This window comes from Pezoporus wallicus, unplaced genomic scaffold, assembly GCF_028554395.1.
Source record: "Pezoporus wallicus isolate ANWC-B61680 ecotype Strahan unplaced genomic scaffold, APGP_CSIRO_Pwel_v1 contig_11493, whole genome shotgun sequence".
In the NCBI taxonomy this organism is placed as follows: domain Eukaryota; kingdom Metazoa; phylum Chordata; class Aves; order Psittaciformes; family Psittacidae; genus Pezoporus; species Pezoporus wallicus.
Window position 1 is genome coordinate 1,783,447 of NW_026635895.1, and position 20,172 is coordinate 1,803,618.

Genomic DNA, 20,172 nt, shown 5'->3' on the forward strand with positions numbered 1-20,172 from the left:
ATTCACGGTGCAACTTGGTATTCTGAAGTTACTATGCGCAGTAATTTCTATTTTTTCCTTTGTACAGGCATCGAAAGATTAGATTTATAGGCAGTGCTGAAATGCGTTTTATTTTGTCTTGAAATCAGGACTGCAACATGCTTTATATTCACATTCTGTATGGATTTCAAACTATTGTCATCGTGACGATGGTTTGGGCGTTCTGTGGGAGGAGGGTTGTATCTCAGAGTACTGGTTTGGTTAAATACAATATACGGACAAAAGACAAAGTAAGTTTTCATGAAACCCAGTATTTTTTTCCCAAGCATTACGGATCTGTAGGGTTGAGTTCTTATGTGGTTGGGTTTTTAATGGGGAAAAAAAAAAAATTGGAGCAGAAACCCCCCCAAAAATAGCACTTTTCTCCTTGAAAATGGTTTTGATACTGTCAAACTTTTCATTAGAAGATGAACATGTCATTTTCTTCACCAGCTGTGCTGAGATTAAAGTCTGAAAGCTCAATTTTGTCAAGGACGACATTTTTTGTAAGGAGAAAAAAAACCCACCCCAGCATTTCCACTGACTATAATATATAATATATGCAGGATATATATATAAGTACACATGCAGGAATACAGAGCAAGCACGTCCACTGGTGTAAAACATCTCCGTGTCTCTGAAGTCACACCTTGCCTAACTGACATCAGCTGTGAATCTCACCTAAGACATTTTTGCTGATCTCATATTCACCCCGCTGTGGAATGCTGGAACCGGTTGCCGAATGACGTGATTCTGATACAAAAGGCATCGATACAGTAGTAGACAGAACTACAGAGCTAACCTGAACACCAGAACATGACAAGAAACCCAGGGATGGCTGTAATGTGACTTAATAATATAGCCTTGAGATGCTGCCGAAGGAAAAGTCAAGGTTGCCGGTAAGAAGGCGACTAAAATTCTTTTCAGGTCTTCAGACATACTGTGTTTGCAATGTCATTCTTTACGACTACTTAAGACTTACGATCACCTAAAATGAGAATGGATTGTTCAGGTCTCAAGGTAGAGCCTTCAGTGTACTGGCTATTGACCAACAGGGTACTTTTCTCTGACTGAGCGATTCAGAGATGGGTCTTCTAGGTGGTACTCATTTTGCTCCTAAAGCTTTTGACAAATATGTATACAAAAGATGGTTCTACATCACAGTAATGGTAAACGCAGTATTTTCAGGCAAGCACACCAAACTCAACTATGCTGATGACTCTCAAATTCTATGTTAATAAGAAAGCTCCCTTTTGATGTTTATCAGTACCTAAATGTGTAAAGCTGTACCTTAATGCGTTTTAGTATTGACGTCCACATTTCTATGTAGCAGCCTTTCAGAGTTGTACTGACTGATGCTATTAGGTCAGTAGTACACACGAAATGTAGTGAGCAGTATTTCAGAACCCAATTTGACTCATTTCCTAGTTACATTGGAGAATACACCATTTTGCCAAGTGCAACTCACACTTCTGTATTTTACTTTCTTTGGTATGCTCTGGGCTTTTTACGGTTATTTTTAACCTACCATTAGAGTGAAGTGTATCCTTCAGTAAGGACTGCAGGATTTAAAGATGCTGAAAAGTCTCATCTGAAAGGGAGCAGCTACTCTTTGTTTAGCAGTGCTTTCTCCAGACTGTTGCAAGTGATGGTAATCCTACAGTTGGTCTTAGAGAACCTTCACTAAGATGTGCATGTTTAATTAAATAGGGGGGAATCTATGTTTATGAGTATGTGACTTCAGGCGGATGGAGCTGAACTCAATGTACCTAAGATATGGATAGCACCCCCACTAAGCTACCAGAAAATGTATTTATCAATGCCTGATTTTTTTATGCTGATCTTTGTAAAGTACAACGCTTGCTTCCACTAACGATTCGGTTCCAGAGAAGAAATTAATTGTGGCTAATTGAGCAACCTGGTCTAGTGCGATTGGAACTAGATGATCTTTAAGGTCACTTCCAACCCAAACCTTTCTGTGATTCGGAGGTGCACTTTTTGCACTTTGAATTATCAAACTCAGGCAAATGCCACTGACTTCACTGGTTTTACAGAAGATTTGTGTGCTTCACCAAAGATCAGAATCAGGCCTCAAGATTCATTGCCCTACAGCAGTCACGTATTATTCATCTCTCCTGAGTTACAGAACTAGCTCTAGTCTGTGATGAAGCTCAAAAGTAGCAGTGATTCTCCTTCAGTATCGAGCTTGGTTATCTGAGTTAGGAGTGGAGATACTTCAGGAAAGAAGTTACCAATGCCTTTGCAGAGCATTTAGATATTGAAATCGTTGAAAAACTTCTGCTACACGTTGCTTAGAATGGATGTAATTATGGGAACGCCGGAGCTCAGTGTTAAGCCCATTTCTTGTTCTGCTTTTACGTGGAAAGGCAAACTGAAAACCAAGCTGGTCTGGTTGAGGATTTCTGAATCCTCTTGTGTTAATTTTGTTCTCTCAAATTTGAAGCATCGCTCCCTGTCCCTGCGACATGCCCAAGGCGGATGGCCATCCTTCCTGTCTGAATGGTGACGGGCTTTCTCCAGGCTGGCGAGAATGCTGTTCCACTGGACCATCCAGTCAAGGAGGACACGCGAAGGGACCTTCCACCATTCTCTTCTAAGACAAAGCTTAGCAAGTAACTACAACACAATGCGAGTTGGGTCAGTTTAAGAATTCAGCAGAGAGACTTCTACTGTACCTAGCAGATCGGAACTTGAGCTCATGGTAACACTGCACAAAGCTGTGATAAATGAAAGTGATTGGCAAGGCTAATAACACGATGCCACTGACCACACAAATTCCTCCAAGAATCCTTCCTGGGACAGTGATGGGACACATGTCCCCATAACCCACCGTGGTCATCGAGATGATCACCCACCAACAAGCAGCAGGAATGCTGGCATAATCCTTGTTCTTTGTTCCCAAGTCCAGCCCGTTTTCAAGAAGCTGGGAGAGTGCACTGAAAATTGCCATAGCAACACAGATAAAGACAAGGAGCATCACCATCTCTCTGTAACAACGCTTCAGAGTCAGACCAAGTGTTTGAAGGCCAATGAAATGACGAGCCAGTTTAATCACCCAAAAAATCCTCATCATTCTTAAGACCCTCAAGGTGACGCCAGCCCTCTGGAGCTGCGAGTTTTCCCCTGTGAAAACTGTCATTAGGACAGAGATGTAGTACGGAGTAATCGCCAGTAAATCGATGATGTTGAGAGGTCTTCTGACAAACTCACACTTGTTTTTTGAGACGATGAACCTCACGATGCATTCTGCAGTGAACCAGCCTATGCAGATAGCTTCGATTATCCTGTCAAAGGAAACAAAGGGCAGTATTTATGTTCTGGGCAGAAACGGTAGCGACTGTTCGGTTTGGGCACAGACATCACCGGATTGACACTGAGACCTGCACAAATGAGGAACAGAAAAGCCATGCTGTTCTCATCCAACACATGGAGCACCAGGTTGCAGCAATTAACCTGAGGGCCTAGTAAGGAGTTTAAACCTATCATTGCTGAGAACTCACCGATCATTTGCTTTGTATCATAGGTTGCTACTGGTCCTCATACTGGGCAAATACACCTACAAACACTGGAAGCCTGCAGGAAATGGGACTTGGGGGATTTTGTTCCCTTTTTGTTTTAAATCTGTGAGGCCTGACTCAGTTTAGAATGCCAAGGTCTGTGGCTCAGTGAGGTGGCTGGTTATGAATAGCAATGTATAGGACCAGACTGCTAAACTGAAATGGCAATGAAGATCGAGTAGACAGAAATCAGCTTCTGCACTGGCTAAGTCATGCAAACTGGTTCTTCAGGAACCAACCTAAACCAGTCTGTTTGATCTGCATCTCAAACAGGGGCTTACCTAGAACCATACTCAGAACTTTATAGGTATTACCAGTAAATACAGACGGTATTTCATTTTTCATCATTGGGTTCGCAGAGTAATAAGCTCATGTCCTCCCATTTATCACTATGCTCTGCATTATTGAATTTGTTTTAACTCCACCTAAATTGTGTTGCAGCAAAAAGGTCAAAGTAACCAGAGCAAGATCTTCTTCTTGCCAAATACAGATAATGGCCTGGAGAAATCCTGGAAGGTGATTTCAGCGTGTTCTTCAGTATTTTCAGGCCCCAGCACAGGGAATGAGCCTTGAGGGTATCTCAACTTGAAACCAGTGGAAGGTAAGAACAGAAAACCATGTTCCTCTGAGATTATTTTATAGCTGCTGGGGCTGTAGTCTCAAACCTCCCACCTGGAAAGAACCCTACTCTTAAACATTCAGACTGAGCACGCTTGTTTAATACAGGAGGGGATGGAAGCAGCTCTTCCCTCTTTCCTTTGCTAATCTTTTTTCCCCCAACAGTTGGAGTGAAGCAGAAGCCACCCACCGTTGACTTCTCATCCCAACAGGTCTGCAACCAACCTGATGTGAAAGGGGGAGCTGAAAATGCTGCATATAATCACAGCCTTTTTTTGCTACTGCAGGCGCCCTAACCAGCTAATGCCTGGAGCAACTGAGTGATTTGCAAGTAATAATCCAACTGTCATTTCATACCTAAAAGCTTGCTTCCCCAGCACATCTGTATCATCTTTCACCAGGTCTGAAATCTATCATTATTAATACAGTGGCCTGCTAGAAAAACAACCTCCTGTAACTGCTGTAATTATGCGGATAGATTCTATAAACTAACTTGCATCAAAGCTTCAGACACTAAAGTTTTCTTTATTTATCCTTCATTTCTGTTTCTTTATTGAGTTTTATGCTAAAACAATGGAGGAAACAGTAACGGTCAGTTGATGTAAAGTCCTAAGGGACACTGTCATTCCAGCCACAGCAGATTTAAATGAACATCAATTAATTACTTAACAAAATAGTTATTCTCTGAAACCAGACCCTGTTTTCCTCGTTTCATGAATAACAAAGTTCTGGAGCAAGTGGCCTTTCTTCATAAAGGGCTTATAAAACACTTGTTCCTGTTAGCGCCTTTCGATGGATTTCAGAACCAGCTTGCTCTGAAGAATGATGTGTTCTCTTAAAGGTTAAGCTTTGGGAAATACTCCTGTTTCTTTTAGTAATGAAGGTGAGTGAGCACTACCTCAGATGCACATTTCATTTACTGTAAAAAATGCTCAGATCTGAATGTCTTCTAAACAGGAGCCATGTACAGAATATATAGAATGACTACTGTATGAATGTGGATTATCGGTCCTCTTGGATGAAAGAAATCAGGGTAGGTTCTCTTATAGCCTTGTTCCACATGATGAGGAAATACCTAAGGCTTCCCTTAGTAAAATCACTCAGACGGGAAGATCATGGCAATGGGCACACCTAGAAAGTCTTAATGTCCTAATATATCGGCTAGTTGAGCTCTCATGTCATGGTTAAAAGAAAAAATGGATCTGGATGGAATACTGCAGTCAGAAAGAGTCAACAATTCCACCAGTGTATTTCACTACATGGCATGAGATTTCTCAGTCGTGCTGCCTGTGTCTTGTGACATGGAGCATTTACATGAAAAAGCAATCCGTAACTATTTAAAGCTTTTTCACTTGCTGTTGCCTCCTGATGCCTTGATCACGTTGGAAACGTGATTCCTTCATTCTGGCACAAATGAGGCAGGTTATGTCTTGAGTCGAGCTTTAAGGAAGTTTGGCCCTGACCGTTGCAGTGGCAAACAAAGCTGTGATTGTATGTAGGGTTCAGCTCCCCAGTTTCATGTCAGTTTGGCTGCAGACCTGTTGGGATGACAAGTCAACAGCGACTGGCTTCTGCTTCGCCCAAACTGCTGGTGAAGAAGATAAGCCAAGGAAAGAGGCAGGAGTCTTCTTTATGAACCAACATTGATTCAGGGGCCTGCTATTAACTGGGAAATCACTGTGCAAGTGAAAATGTGATCAATCCATTGTTTCACTCTGGCACTTCCTACCACAAGAAATACTTTAGATCAGTTGTACTTCAGAAGGAGGGGCTGAAGAAGCCTTCTCTTGTGGATCGGATTGGAAGAGAGCTAAGGAACATCACTGATGCAGAAATGACAAAGGGAGATCAAGGCAGTGGGAGATGCGCTACCGCCACTCCGTTACATATTGCGCTTGCAGTTCTCCCTTTCACATTTATCCCTCTTTCTCGGCACTTGTACGCATCCTGGCTAGGGAGAAGACAGAAGCAGGGTGTCCCTTAATTCTTTTCTTTCCCCTCCTTACTTCTTAGCCACCAGCGGAACATCTTTTCCATAGTCCCTCTCTCTGTCACTCCTTTTTGCCTGTTGTAGATGGGTTTCAGCAGTCCTGTTGAACGGCGTCGAATAAGCCCTTTGGTGAGCGCTGGCCTGCTGGGAAATCTAGAGGGCTACAAGCCACATGCTCGCTTTCAGCTCAGGTTTCCCTCTCCTCTCCTTGTAGTGACTTATCTTTGTGGCTAACCTTTTCAATGGGTAAATAACATCTAAGACGGAAAGCAAATATAACAGTTAGTCCTCAAGGGAACTTAACCGAGTATAAAGTTAAAGCCAAATAAACTGCATGAGCTCAGAAGGCTAAAGTTACTGCATCTGCTGTAAACAAGTCTCAAAGTATTTGCTGCATAGTCACAGGACAAACTGCCTTTTATTGCCTATTCCTGGAATAATGCTGCGTTACAATCTGTAGCTGTGTAATTAAATCATGAGCTTTCCATGGTAAAATGGAGTACCTATTTTATAAACGTCCATCGCAGTTTTTGGTTGGTGTCGTCCCCCCCCCAATCAGTTCAGTTTTAAAATAGCTGCTATTCAAAAGGAGAGGGGGAATTAGAAATAACCTCAGGAAGTGTTTCCCTAAAGATTCCTCCCAAAATCTGTAAATAATGAGAGAAAATCCTAAGTCCTCATTTTTATTCAGCTACAGGTCGTTCCTGCTCAGACTTGCTGTTCATCGCCCCAGACCTCAGCACATAAAAGAGGGCTATTTCATCCTAAAATTTTCAGCCTCTTGGTACTTAACAGCCTTTCAAGATTGCTCTAATGAGTCCTTTGTCCACAGGCAGAAAAGGAGGCCTTTGCAAGCCTCGCTTCTACTGCAATCCCATCAGTGCTCCATTTTCTGTGCCATCTGATAACTCCCTTTCAGAATAAGCTGGTGGTTGATGCACAACGAGTTAAACCACTTCAGAAAAGACGATTTCCTGAAAACATTATTGAAATATTCAGCAAATATTTATTACTTTAAAAAAAAAATCATATTGTGAATGTCTTAGAACATTTCCTCTTAGCATCGTTCTCTGCCCCAGCGTGCCAATTTGAATAGGCTCAATATTCCCCTCTGAGGCGGCTGAAACCTAGCCAAAACATTTCTTAGTGGCACTATTATCTATAAAGCTTGTAAATAAAACATACACATCAACGGGACACATGAGGAAAACAGATATGATTAAAGACAGTCTGTGACAGGATTAAAGATTAAAGTCTGTCGGCCCTGATTTGTTAAATTGTTGCTAAAGCCTATTTCCATGTCAAGCACATTAAAGCTGAAAATCATCCAAGAGTGGTCAAATTCCTGCTCAGGAAGAGGACTGGTCATTCCAGCAAATGTTTGGGGGATGATTTTAATCCTTTGGAAATGAGCAGGGCTTCTGTCTCATTACGAACAGCACAGGAAGGCCACACAGAGCAGCCAGTTTCCCTGCATGAAAAACCTCACTGCCTTTTCTTTCCCATGCTGTCCCTGCTTTGGTAGCAGTAACATGTCTTGATGCATTAAACTCCAGTGCCTGATGTGGGAGGCTGTAACAACCCAGCACTCCCCAGGGAAGGGGCAAATGCCTTTCACAGCTCTCGTGGGATACCTGGGCGTGAACATCTCGAGCCCTGGTGTCCTCAGTGCCCATTCCATGTACTTCGAACAAGAGTGGCACCTAGCAGTAGTGGGTCTGTTAAGGCTCTCCTGTGGCCAGGCACTGCTATGCTTCTCCTCTTCATGTTACCTCTATTTTTCATAAATTCATTGGAAGAGTCCACGTCTGTTTTTAACCTAGGTCTGTAGTTCCCTCCTTTACCTTCACCCTCCTGTTTTAACCTAGCAATAATGCGGTGTTCAGCTTAGACGCTACCCAGGAAAGGAGTTATTTGGGCTTTTTTTGAACAGTGTTGGATGTGAGCATTCAGGTGTTCTGAAACACCATGAAGGAACGATGATTTTTGTGTGTCTTAACGTCCAAATGCAACTTTTTAAGCTGATGTTTTGCAGAGATGGGAAAAAAAAAAACAAACCCAAGCTACCGGCACTAGGTGAGGGATGCTGTATGGAGAAGTTACTGCATTGATTTGCTTTTGCTTAAGAACACAGCAGTCTCATAGGCTCAATAACAGAGTGATTCTCTCAATATAAAATTTAGCACGATTAGTAAGTGGAATGCCTGGAGAAGAGAAGCTGCACGGAGACCTGAGAGCAGCTTTCAGTGTCTGAAGGGGGCTACAAGGGTGCTGGAGAGGGGCTCCTCATCAGGGACTGCAGCCATAGGACAAGGGGTGATGGGTTCAGACTAAAACAGGACAAGTTCAGGTTAGATCTAAGGCAGAAGCTCTTCCCTGTGAGGGTGCAGAGGCGCTGGCGCAGGGTGCCCAGAGAAGCTGTGGCTGCCCCATCCCTGGCAGTGCTCAAGGCCAGGTTGGACAGAGGGGCTTGGAGCAAGCTGCTCCAGTGGAAGGGGTCCCTGCCCGTGGCAGGGGTAGGAACCGGATGATCATAAGGTCCTTTCCAACCCAAAGCGTTCTATACAAGGGGCACCAGTCCTCCCCCTGTGCTAACAAGCTACTTGTATTTAGTGTTACAAAAATAGTTTTGAGGCAGGTGATAGAACTGTGCTGGCAGTAAAGCAGCTCCAAATGACTTTGCGTTACTGGCTTGAGAAGCTCTCCCCAAAGGATTATGACCCTAAATTGGTGTGCGGACAGGTTCCTGCGCAGAGACCCGCAGCGTGCATCTCCTGGCACTGTTCGGAGGAGAGCAAAGATGACTTGAAATTGCCAGAAGCAACAGAAGGGGAGACAGGCATCCCTGCTGTCTGCTCCTAAACTGTGCAGATCTGATGCAGATCTCTAGCTCTAAGTGAAACATGCCAAGGCAGGGAAGAGAGCAAGAATCTGAAACCACAAGAAATTCCGTAAGTCATCTCGAGAAGGACCTGGGGAACGGACCTGCAAACCAAGGGATTACACTGCCAGTGTCTGTAAGGCCTCTGAAATTCAGAGGCTGGATTCCCCATCCCTCTCTCCTTCAAAGGGCTTACTCGTGGGTTTCTCTGTTGCCTTCCACAGGGTGTTACTCCAAAGGACAGGAAATAGCCATGTTCACCCTTTGAACTGATGGTAAGCACAAAAGATGCTTTTAGAAGAAGGTAAAGTCTTTACCCAAGTCACTGCAGTGCCACGCACGCAGTGTTCATGTCACAATTCCTCTTGACAAAAATCATCGTTATCACGTTAGACAGAATTTCTTCACTTCTGTGAGGAGCCTCCTATGGCTCCTATGGGTTAAATGGTTAATGAACAAAGGGCATAATTTGGCTTTAAACTTTTAAAGGTATCAGAAACTCGTTTAAGCGCCTCTGCACAGTATTGCCAGAGTAGGAAGTCCAGGGCATTCCTGTGTGCTTCCAAACCAGCCACTTGGCTACTGAGGCTTTCAAGAGCCAACTCATTCTAAATGAAGTAACTCCAGACAGAAGAAAAGAAGTTATCATCAACAACTAAAGGTGAAATTCAGTCAGATGACAACTGGGGATGTCAGGTCAAATCCTATGGCGTGTGTAAGTAGTTGAACTGAACTGGAGCACTCACATAAAAGCAACTGTAGCTCACACCTTTTTTTCTTCCAGATATAAGAGGCTTTTTAGTCGTGGTGCAGCATATGCAACCAAGAGAAGAGTGGCTCCCATAATAGAACAAGGCACCTCGGCAGCTGCGGGCAGAGAGAACACATCTGTTATCTGTTTTCCATGTGTTCGCTATCGAACTGTGATGAGCTCCATACGGTCAGCTCTGTATCAGCGTGTGTATGTGATAGACCCCTGCAAGAAGATGTTAGGAACTGCTCAGCCACAGCCGTTCGGGTAATCCCTCTCCTGTCTGTTGTTGGTACTGAAGAAACTCCCCCTGCCACTGACAGTGGCCCTTTGGGGTTTAAAAGCAGCCTTCACTGCGCTGAGAAGTGCTCACCCAAGCCCTACCTTAGCATCTAGGACCTGGTCCTTCAATAGGCAATCACTGAGAAGAGTAGAAGGGTGTGTGTGTATAATACACAGAGGTTCTTGAAGCCAAAGGCACTATGAAAGAAAGATTGCACGTCACATGCCGTGTTCCTCTGCAAATTGAACTCTCTCAGGAAAAGAACCGCTGTTAACTCCCACCCCATGAAGGCGTGAACAAAGGAATGCCCGATGCTAATGCTACGGTACTGCTGCATTTATTTTCCCCTGTCTGTTGGGGGTATCTACGCAATTTTCTGCCTCGTGAAAAGATCACCCAGAGCATCCACCCTTTGCAATAACCTTGCAAAGCTCAAGGAAGGCTTTGGAACTGGGGAGAACCTGTAGGAGCAACTTCTGCCGTACCTGACTCTAAGCAGGAATCAACAGCTTCAAATCGGCATCTTGCTTTTTGTTCCTACAATTAATACTTTGGCTCAACTAGAATGAGAAATACAGGTGCACTTTTCCATTAAGCTAATGGAAACTCTGAACGTACTTTCCAAGGAATTAATTTGGCTGCTAGGCTGTAATATATCACGTTCCAATTAACTCTATGGTAAAAGATGATGATTTCATAATGACAAGGCTGCAATTTCACGGTAGGGCCCCTCCAGCAGAGCAGAAGCTGAAAACTTTCTGTTGAATATCCTGTCTGTTTTAGAAGGAGTGAGGAGTTAACGAACAAACAACCCCCTGTCCCTCTCCCTTTCTCTGTCTTATTTATGGGAGAAATCCTACCGGATTGCTTGTGATTCTGTTCTCTAGAGAGCAGAACAGAGAGAGAGAAAGCACAATGCTACTGAAAGTCAGCAGAGTTGCGTTGATGTAACCCTAAACTGAGGTCACAAAGAAGATAGAAAAGGGTTTGTCCTTGCTGGAAAGGCTGAGGATTGAGCCTTACACCCCACGCCCTGGTTTCTGATGCTGTTCTGCAACGTTTAGTGTGCTTACCTATGTTTTATCTAAAGGAAATGTAAATACATGTTACATTCATATGCTGGGGCGCTTGTATGATGCATTTGCAGGAGCTTAATGCGCAGCCTGATCATCTCCTGTGTTCCCCGCACAGAGAATCTCAGATGGAAGGAGGAACAGGATTAAGGCTGTCCCCACATACACGAGTTTACACGGGCAGAACCCTAGCAAGGCACTGGATCTTCTCCACCGGAATGAACACAGGCAGCGTGCACACAGCATCGTGCTTTCCCCAAAGGAAAACAGAAGGGAGCTGCGTTCTTTCAGGGCTTTCTTTCCCTTGTCTTTCCCTCCACAGTCGCAAGACCTCACGATTTTCCGAGTGTTTTAACTCCTCTGTACGGGCAAGGAGTCCCGCGGCTCCCCAAACCGGGGAGGGGGGGGGGGGGAAATCAGAGCTCCACGACCCCGCACAGTCGGGGACAGGCTCACAGAGGAGAGAGCCGTATTCCGCTGGCACCTGATGCGCTGCCTGCCTGAGCCGCGCGGAGCCGCCGGCAGAACCCGCTGCCCCGAGAGACCCCCCGAACAACCGCCCCGGTTCCCCCGTTCAGGGCAGCGGGTTTAAGGCGATGTCCGCCGTTCAGGGCGGCGGGTTACAGCTACGGACCGTGAGGACGAGGGGCAGGACACACTGGACGGGACACACGGGGACCGGACAGCGGGAAAATAAAGGATCCTCCTACCCTGAGGGCTCCCTCACTGACTCTGCTGTGTACCTGCTCTGCTCCTCCACGCTGCGGTTCTCCGGCGCCCGCCACTCGGGCAGGGTGCTGGCGCACAGCACCACCATGGACACGATGACGAAGAGGATGGAGACGGTGGCCAGGACCTGGGCGGCCACGGAAGACGTGGGCTCCTCGAAAGTCCTCCGCATCCTTTCCAGCCACTTCCTGCCCTCAGCGCCCGGCGCCCGCCGGCCCTTGCCCTCGGAGCCGCGGCTCGGCTCCCCCGGCGGCTCCTCCGCCGCGTAGTAGCACGTCTCGGACATGCGGTCGTCGAGGCGGCGCTGGCAGCAGTAGTCGAGGTGGGAGCCCTCGAGCCCCCAGTAGATCATCTCGTTGTAGAAGGAGAGCTCGCACATGTGCGGCACGAAGCGCAGGTGGCCGTGCCGCACGTAGAGCATGATGAAGCCGAAGGCCTCCGAGTGCCGGTCGAAGAAGTACTCGTTCCGCTCCCGGTCGTAGTCGTCGCACACCTCCAGCACGTCCTGCTCCGAGAGGCAGCCGTGCAAGCGGCTCACCCTCCGCAGCGGGAAATCCTTCAGCACCTCCCGGGAGAAGGAGTACCGGGTGCCCCCGACGTTCAACACCACCGCGGGGCCGCGGCCAAAGTTCATGGCTTGGGCGGAACGGAGGAGGGGAAGGGCGGGCAGGGCAGGGCAGGGCGGTGCGGCTCGGCTCGGGCAGCCCCGGCTCCGCTCGCACCGCTGGCGGCTCCGCTCGGCGACGGGGCGGGCGCGGAAGGAGGGAGGGAGGGAGCGGCAGAGGATGGGAGGAGGCGGAGGAGCCGCCCCGGCACGGCACGACACGGTGCGGCCGCGGGCTCAGCGCCGGCGGGCGGCAGGCTCCGCCGGGCCCCGCAGGGGCATGGCCGGGCCGCGGAGCTCCGCACCCGCCGCTCCGCTCCGGTGCCGGCTCGGAGGCGAGCGGGAGGCGGTGCGGCGGGGGGGGGGGGGGGGGGGGGGGGTAGGAGGGGACGGACACGCCTCCTACCGGCGCCCGCGCACATGGAGCGGAGCGCTGGGCTCCGCCACCCCTCGGGGACCCCCCCCCCCCGGGCAGAGGGGTCAGTGCTCGGCCGCCCGAGCGGCGTCAAGGGTGAGGGCGTTCATCAGGCGCCGAGCTCTGGGGGCGTTCGTTCCGCACCCCCCAGAAAGCAGAGCTGGAAGTGAAGCGTTGATGCCGCTGTCGCTGACCCCCAGTGCACGGGGCCGTGCCTGCAAGAGCGGGGGGCTCTGTGGAGCCCGTCCCACACCCCCCGTACATGTGAGCGAGGAAACGCTTTTTCCTCCTCACGTAGCGTGTGGACATCAGGAGGAGTGAGGTGCCTCGGGAAGAGCTTTCTTCCCTGCCGCCACCCGCCTCAGGGTCTGAGACACCTTGTGTGCTGCATCCGTCTCCGTACCACCGTTACACCATCAGAAGCCGGTAGGACCCTGCCTGCTGTCTATAGCTTCCATTCCGGTCGGTTGCAGTATGTACAGGGGGTTGAAAATCCTTTCTAGTCGAGGTGTTTTCGGGGGTTACTGACATCAGGAGCATCGCGGGGTGAAAGCAGCCAAGCTACAGCCCAGCCTGTCGGTGAGGTGTTTCCAATTGAGAATGTGCCTCCGCCCGTCGGGAGGCAGCGCCGGTGAGTACATCCCTTCAAAACCAGCGCCAAAGAGCTGCCGCTCAAGCGCTGTGGCTGTGAAGGGACATCCCGGTTAAACCGGTGCTTTACCCGCCCCGTTCTTGCGCCAGGTACATCTATCTCCTCGTCTTTCTGGGTTGGGTTTGGGGCGGGTTTGTGCTTGTTGCTGCCATGTTACTCTCTCGGCTGAGATTTAGATGTAGCAGAATCAAGGGACAGCCACCGAGTTGCTCGGTAAAAAATGGTTGGTTTAAAGCAGAGTGCGAGTGAGCGCTGCTGGGTTTAACCCCATTTAACAACACTTGGAGAAGGATCCGAGCCCGTCAGCAGAGGACTCCGCAGGCTTTGCTGTGGCTGGTAGTCGAGGTGTAGCCACTAGAGGTCACGGTTACACGTTCTTCTCTGCTCGTTCACCGAGGCGACAAGAAACCACCCCAAAACTCCCTTTACCCAACGTGGCGAAGGGTTTGAGCTCTGTTTACCCGCACCGGTGTCTGTTCCCCATATAGCTGCAAAGGATTTTCCTTCCAGCAGCTGCATTCCGTTCATGTTGCTTGGCTGCCTTTTGGTTTAATCAGCAGCAAACACGATGTTAAACCTCTTGTTTGAGGTGTGTGCTCCTGCGTTTCCCTCTCCCAGGAAGAAAGAATCACTACGATACCTGTTAAAAGAAAATAGAGCAAAACCTGACCAGAACTGGCAGTGATGAGAGTTACCCTGGCCTTGCAGTCTGTCGTGCTTCCTGCTCCATGTCGTTTAACCCTCTTCATACCGCCCAGGGAGGCTGCAGAGGAAGAGAGTGCAAATGACATAGCCTGAGGACATGCCTTACTAACCGTATAGAAACACAGGCCGGGGTGTCTGTGCTAGGAATCGTTTCAAGGTAAACCAAAGCTTCGTGTGTTGTGAAGCTGTATGGCACAACGGGTAAAGTGCTGGGCTGACAAAGGCATCACTTGATGAAGCATTGTAGGTTGGTTGATGCCGCTTTCTTTTACATACAGAATAAAACGATTTCCTCCTTCGGAATCACCCTGTCAGACATTCAGTGTAAGCAAAGCCAGCCTGTTTTCTTTGCCCCTGTAGTCTGCCACGTTCAAGTGGATTTAGTTTAGTTACAATCCCTGACTTTCAATGGAGGAGAGCTGGTGGCAATAGCTGTAAATACAGCTCCTTGCCCCAGGAGCAAAACTTTGGGTTTCAGAGAGGATTTGCAGTTTTCCAGTGAAGGTTTGGATTTGGGGCATTTTAAGGTGGGTCACCCCACTGCTGTGCTAACCCGTGTTGTTTCAAGGGACTTACTCAGAATTTCCCAGTGTCGGTTCAATGGTTGTCGGGGGCTATCTGCCCTATGTTCCAGGAAGCTTCAGTGAGCGCAGCCTCTTGTTGGGGTTGAATTTTGTGACCCAAAAGCCTTAAGTAAGTTGAAAGAAAACAGGATGGAGAGCCTGAAAGGGACAAAACACTTCAGGCTTTGTGTGACTGTAAGCAAAACACTTAGTGGTGCATTAAGAAAAAGACCTTTTCAAAGGCTATTGTGGAAGAAGTGTGTTTGAAAGTTCCAGCTGTCCTGATTAGAAAGATGGTACCTAATTAGTAGAACACAAGTGAGCCAGTAAATCCATTTAAATAGGTTAAGATAGAAATCAGTGAAGAGTTTTTGCCTTTGTGTTAAATGGCAAGGGATGAGGCATAAAGTGAATCGTTAGAAGGACTGAGCTGGGTAATAATCACCAGGGACTGCAGCGACAGCACAAGGGGTGATGGGTTCAAACTGAAACAGGGCGAGTTCAGGTTAGATCTAAGGCAGAAGCTCTTCCCTGTGAGGGTGCTGAGGCGCTGGCACAGGGTGCCCAGAGAAGCTGTGGCTGCCCCATCCCTGGCAGTGCTCAAGGCCAGGTTGGACACAGGGGCTTGGAGCAAGCTGCTCTAGTGGAAGGTGTCCCTGCCCGTGGCAGGGGTTGGAGCTGGCTGGAGCTCTAAGGTCCTTTCCAACCCAAACCAGTCTGTCATTGTATAATCTCAAATATAATAAACCCTTCAAGTAGCTGAGTTCATTCAGGTGGCTGGGGCGTCGGTTTGGGGTTTTTTGCTCTGGAGAGACATGCTGGGATGCTGAGTCAAAGCAATTACTCTTTTCCGGGTGTTCCAGTTGTTATCATTTGTTGCCCAGGAGGAACTGTGCAATTAACAGTCATTACATACAAATTGCTTTCTTTGTGTCAACACTGATTTCCATGGCTTGCTCTGTGCTGTTCCATCCGAGGGGCATTTAAGGAGCTTAAAGTATTTTGTACACTTTCCAAGTCTTTCTGGCCCTGCGCTGAGGCCCTTGCTCTGTGTTTGTGAGTCCAGCTCTGTGCTTGCTTTTACTAAAGGGATTCCTTACTTGCATTTTGTATGCGAACAAAGTGGTGCGTTTTGATGGCAGGGGTGAGATTCTGTAGCTACTGAGTGCTGTTGAGTCAAGTGCAAGCAAAATGGGCTTTTGGTGGGCTGTCTTCCGTCGCAAACCTCAGTTCTTTTGACGACCGGAGTACATTGGGAACTCGAGCTGTGGTGCAGGTTGCCCTGATGACAGACTTGCACACGTAGAACAAAACCATCTCCCTCATCGGGAGTAGATGGTGTGTAACGTGAAATTGTGGCAGGAAAAATGGGATGCTTTTTTGTGTTAAACACGCTGCATTTGGCCATATCTGTCTTAATTACTTGAAGAGGCAATACATATGATTAAAACAAACGCTTCAAAAGGTTCTGCATGCACAGATGGACTGTGGTTTGTATTTCGCTTTAATTTAGGTCTCGGCTGGGGAAAATTGATTTCAAATAGATGTTTTTCCTTGAAGCAAACTTCTCTTCACCCAAGCCCCTCTACCTCACCGTGCTCTGTGGGTTATGTAGAAAACCTGCCAGGAGATGAGCCTATTACCACATATAATTACCAAAGAGTCTAATGAGAGATGCAGTCAGTGGCACCTGACACAAGAGTACACGTTCCCTTGTCACTGAGGCACTTGGAAAGATCTGAATAATTCTGAATATGAATGTTTCTAAAACGGGCTAAATGACATTTAGCAGGGAGCTGGGTATTCACACGCGTACACGTGTGCACAGAGCGCAGTCTGTGCCTGACATTTATCATTAGCTTCATGAAACTTGCCCACAGTTAGCAAAACGTGGCTGGGAACAACGAAGATTCGGCACTGGAGACTTGATGGGTTCGTAGGTCCGGCAGTGAGCGCTGACGGGAGGGCCCCAGGCGTCTGTTGGGACTTGCTGCAGAACAGGACTGCGCGCCCGGCAGCTGCGCTGGTCGGGGCTTGGGGCAGATGCCCTGGGGAGTCACCTGTGCTCTTTGGGAAGGGAGCTCGGACCGCTGGGACTCCGAAATCCCCTTCCTGGGCGCTTCTGCGTTGAGGAGCTGTTGGAGGCAGCACACGCAGCCCTGCCTGCTCGTGCAGAGCAGCTGATAAGCCTGGGGGTTTCATTCGATGAGACTTAAGCACAGGGAGCTCGTGTCCTGCGCACAGGGGTTTACTGGATCTGGGGAAAGTATATTCAGAAGAGCAGGTTCTGGTGTATTGGTTAATTTCTTCTATTCCTTGGTGAGGAAAAGTAAACTCGTCCATTTCAGGTATCTAAGCTCTCAGGGGAAGCAGAAGAGAGTGAGAAGCTCTGTCTTGGTATTACACCGCTCTAAGCTTCACGCTTCAGAGGCAGTGTAGTTAAATAAGGGATTTTGGAACCCCTTTCACTTGTTTCCTGACAGAGGGAATCCTATACAGAGGAACGAGTTACTTTTTAAATCCCCCCTTTCTCAAATGCTGTGTTGTTAACTACTGCTTGTGCTAAGCTGCCATCAGCGGTGCGGAATCAGGTCTTGTCTAATACTTGAGCGTGCAAAATGCAGGCGCTCTGATCCCTTCCACGCAGGTTTTTGTTTCTAAAAGCATTTATTCACCTTTTTAGTCTAACCCTGCACGTTCTTCCCGCAATCTCAGCAGCTCTTCCTGTTGACTGTACGGGTTTATAACAACGACGGAGCTTGCCAACTTAGAGAAACGCTTGCGTGGCAGTTTCAAACCTAACCATGGTGCTCAGGTGCCTTAAACCACTAACTCTGCAGTCAAACACCCATCCGGGTCAACTCGATGAACCTGCGGTGCCTTGTGCTCCGTTCCCACGGAATTCCTGCCATTCCTGGTGAAGACGAGGTGAGGCCTCTCGGTCAAAATCCCCTTCTCCCGAGCTTCTCGCAGCGCTGGAGAGGGGAAGGATGCAGCCCTCGTGCTGCCGTGCAATGAGGTGTGCAAACCTTTGCATTACTGGAGCTTTGGGAACTGCTGGAGCGTAGCTCCATGGCAGTCCCAGGGAAGCCACTGCAGCCTGAGTGTACAGGGCAGGGCAGCTGCCTCTCGCAGAGCTTATCTGGGCTTAGATAAGCTGAAGATGCCTCGGGACTTTCTGTGATACACTGGAGGGGACTCCAGTATAGCAAAGGGGTTCTGTTCAACCGGGTTCCATGTAATCAGCTGTAGACAGGCCCCCACAGGTGCTGCTGTCAGCACCTAAGCGAACTCAATAGATGTTCCCCAAGCTCATTGCTGTACCACTGGTGCAAGTCGGTATCTGCTTCCAGGAGTGCTAACGCCTCACCCTTTACATCAAGTGATTCCTTCTGAAATCCCACAAGGGGCTGGGCTGTGTCCTGGAACTGGCAGCTAGAGTGATCACCCCATTATCTCCATTACACAGACAGAGGTGCCTCATCGCCAGAATGAGTCTGCCTTCCTCTGCTTTCATTTTATGGAGGTGTAATATTCGTTATGGCCTTAATGTTCAGCTGTGACTGCGAGACGTAACCGCTGCTGGCCTGGATCGGGTACAAACGCAGCAAAGCCCCCCGGACTGATCACCTCTTGGAGAGAAGAGAGTGAGCAAAGTGACTCCGAATCTGGTTCTTGAGATAAAACAACTCCATGAGAGTGTACCTTTATTGCTGTAAAAATACACCCTTGCATACAGCTTCTATGCTGCGTTTCGTGCAAGCACTGGTTTAATGATTTTTCTTCTTAGCACCTATTTTTGCCTCTTTCAACACCCTTTTGTCTCTGTGCTGGCAACCGAAGCTCCTACCTGCAAGCAGACCTGCCCCCACATTTTAAGTCAAGTGTCACTAAAGTCACAGCTCCTGAGTCACTCAGAAAGCTGCAGTATGCTCACTAATTGTTCTTTTCCTGCTAATTACAGGAGGGAAAAGCGAGTAAGGGGAGGGAGGAGTGGTTTGCCAGTGGCATGGCTCTGTAATGTGTGCCAAATCCATCATGCAAGTCAGTTGGAAACGATGCATCCCTTTGTGTGCTGTGCTGGGGAGTGCTGCTGGTGGACTTTGCGGTGCTCAGACCCAGTTGTGTCACGCTGCAATCAAACAGCAAGTGGCCACCTGCATTGCTGTAATGGCCACTGCCTCTGCCTCTGCCGCTGCTGTACCTGCGGGATGTAAAGCTAATCAACTGACATTAGCAATTGAGACATGCCCTCGTCTGCCTGCTTCCCGTTGCGATGAGCTGTGGGACCCAGCTGCTGAGGCCGGAGTGGCTTTGGCACAACTTCCCTGTAACGTTCGGACTGATTCTAGCCTGGATAGAGCAGAAAACCAGAACATCACCATATTGATGTCAAACCAGATCCTTTCCTGGAAATGATGGCTAGGGAACAACTTACTAACGCTGTCTGCAGAGCTTTGCAGGTTTAGTTTCATTCCTACCTTCGGTAAGCCTGCAGTAGGACTGGGTTTTTCGCAGGTTGAGCTGCCCAGCCAAGTTTGCAGCCGTGCCTTTCAATTGCAAGAGCCAGAATAAAACAGATGCCTCGTTTCGGATTCTAAGTCATGTTTTCCTTTGATCCATGGGAGGTTTTGTGGTTTGTTCTTTTTTAACTATTGGCCAGACGAGGCAGGAGACGTGGGGAGCCTTGACGTCTGTACGTGTCTCTTAGAAAAGCTTAGCATCGTTTAATGAGGCACGCTCCGTTGTGATGTGCCTCGGTGAATGATAACGCCCTGGCTCTCAGTGATCGTAACAGAGAAGCTTGTCTCGCAGTGCTCCTACTGCAGTGTTCAGCTGGAGCAGCTTCATTTCGTCTGGGGGTTTGGACTTTTTAATGTTTATTTGTGTGCTGTGGTTTAGGCCGGTGCTGCAGACTGCAAAGCATGACCTTAACATCACGCTGCTTCCTTCATCTGCTGAGCAGCGGTGTTATCATCAACGCCTTTTCCCCTCTTCTCTCTTTTCTTAGGGATTTCATCTGTGTAAACATTTGTGCTGCCAAACAGACTTCAAGCTGGGAGCAGGCATCTCCTGTTTGCACTGCTTGGTTCGTTTGATTTCTTGCCTCCTCCAGGATCTCTAATGCACCTATTTCTATCACTGGCTTTCTGCGTCTTCTACCTAACTCTTCAGTGTATCAGGAGAGTTAACCTGCACTTACAGCGGTGTGAGTGAGTGTTAATTATGGCTCAGTGTTTCTTTACCTCTGTAGGCAAATAAAGCAATACGTTTTCATTGCTAACAGTGATGGTCTGCCTAGAATTGCAGTA

General features: G+C 48.1%; 1 protein-coding gene across 2 annotated transcripts; it reads right to left on the bottom strand.

The window, feature by feature from the left end:
• Positions 1 to 1,339: 1,339 nt before the first annotated feature.
• KCNG3 (potassium voltage-gated channel modifier subfamily G member 3) lies at positions 1,340 to 12,602 on the bottom strand. 2 transcript variants are annotated; one of them, XM_057398534.1, is made up of 2 exons: positions 11,903 to 12,602; positions 1,340 to 3,323 (listed from the first exon to the last, which is right to left on the bottom strand). In XM_057398534.1, the coding sequence occupies exons 1-2, from the start codon at positions 12,553 to 12,555 to the stop codon at positions 2,678 to 2,680; spliced, it is 1,299 nt and encodes a 432-aa protein (XP_057254517.1). In that variant the 5' UTR covers positions 12,556 to 12,602; the 3' UTR covers positions 1,340 to 2,677. The 2 variants fall into 2 exon arrangements, with proteins under 2 accessions (XP_057254517.1, XP_057254518.1); XM_057398535.1 differs by having other exon boundaries at positions 11,936 to 12,601.
• Positions 12,603 to 20,172: the final 7,570 nt, after the last annotated feature.

Coding starts and splice junctions, on each gene's coding strand:
- KCNG3 (XM_057398534.1), bottom strand. CDS start 12,555: ATGAACTTTGGCCGCGGCCCCGCGGTGGTGTTGAACGTCGGGGGCACC. Junction 3,324..11,902: donor TCAGTGAGGGAGCCCTCAGG/GTAGGAGGATCC, acceptor TTCCTTTGACAG/GATAATCGAAGCTATCTGCA.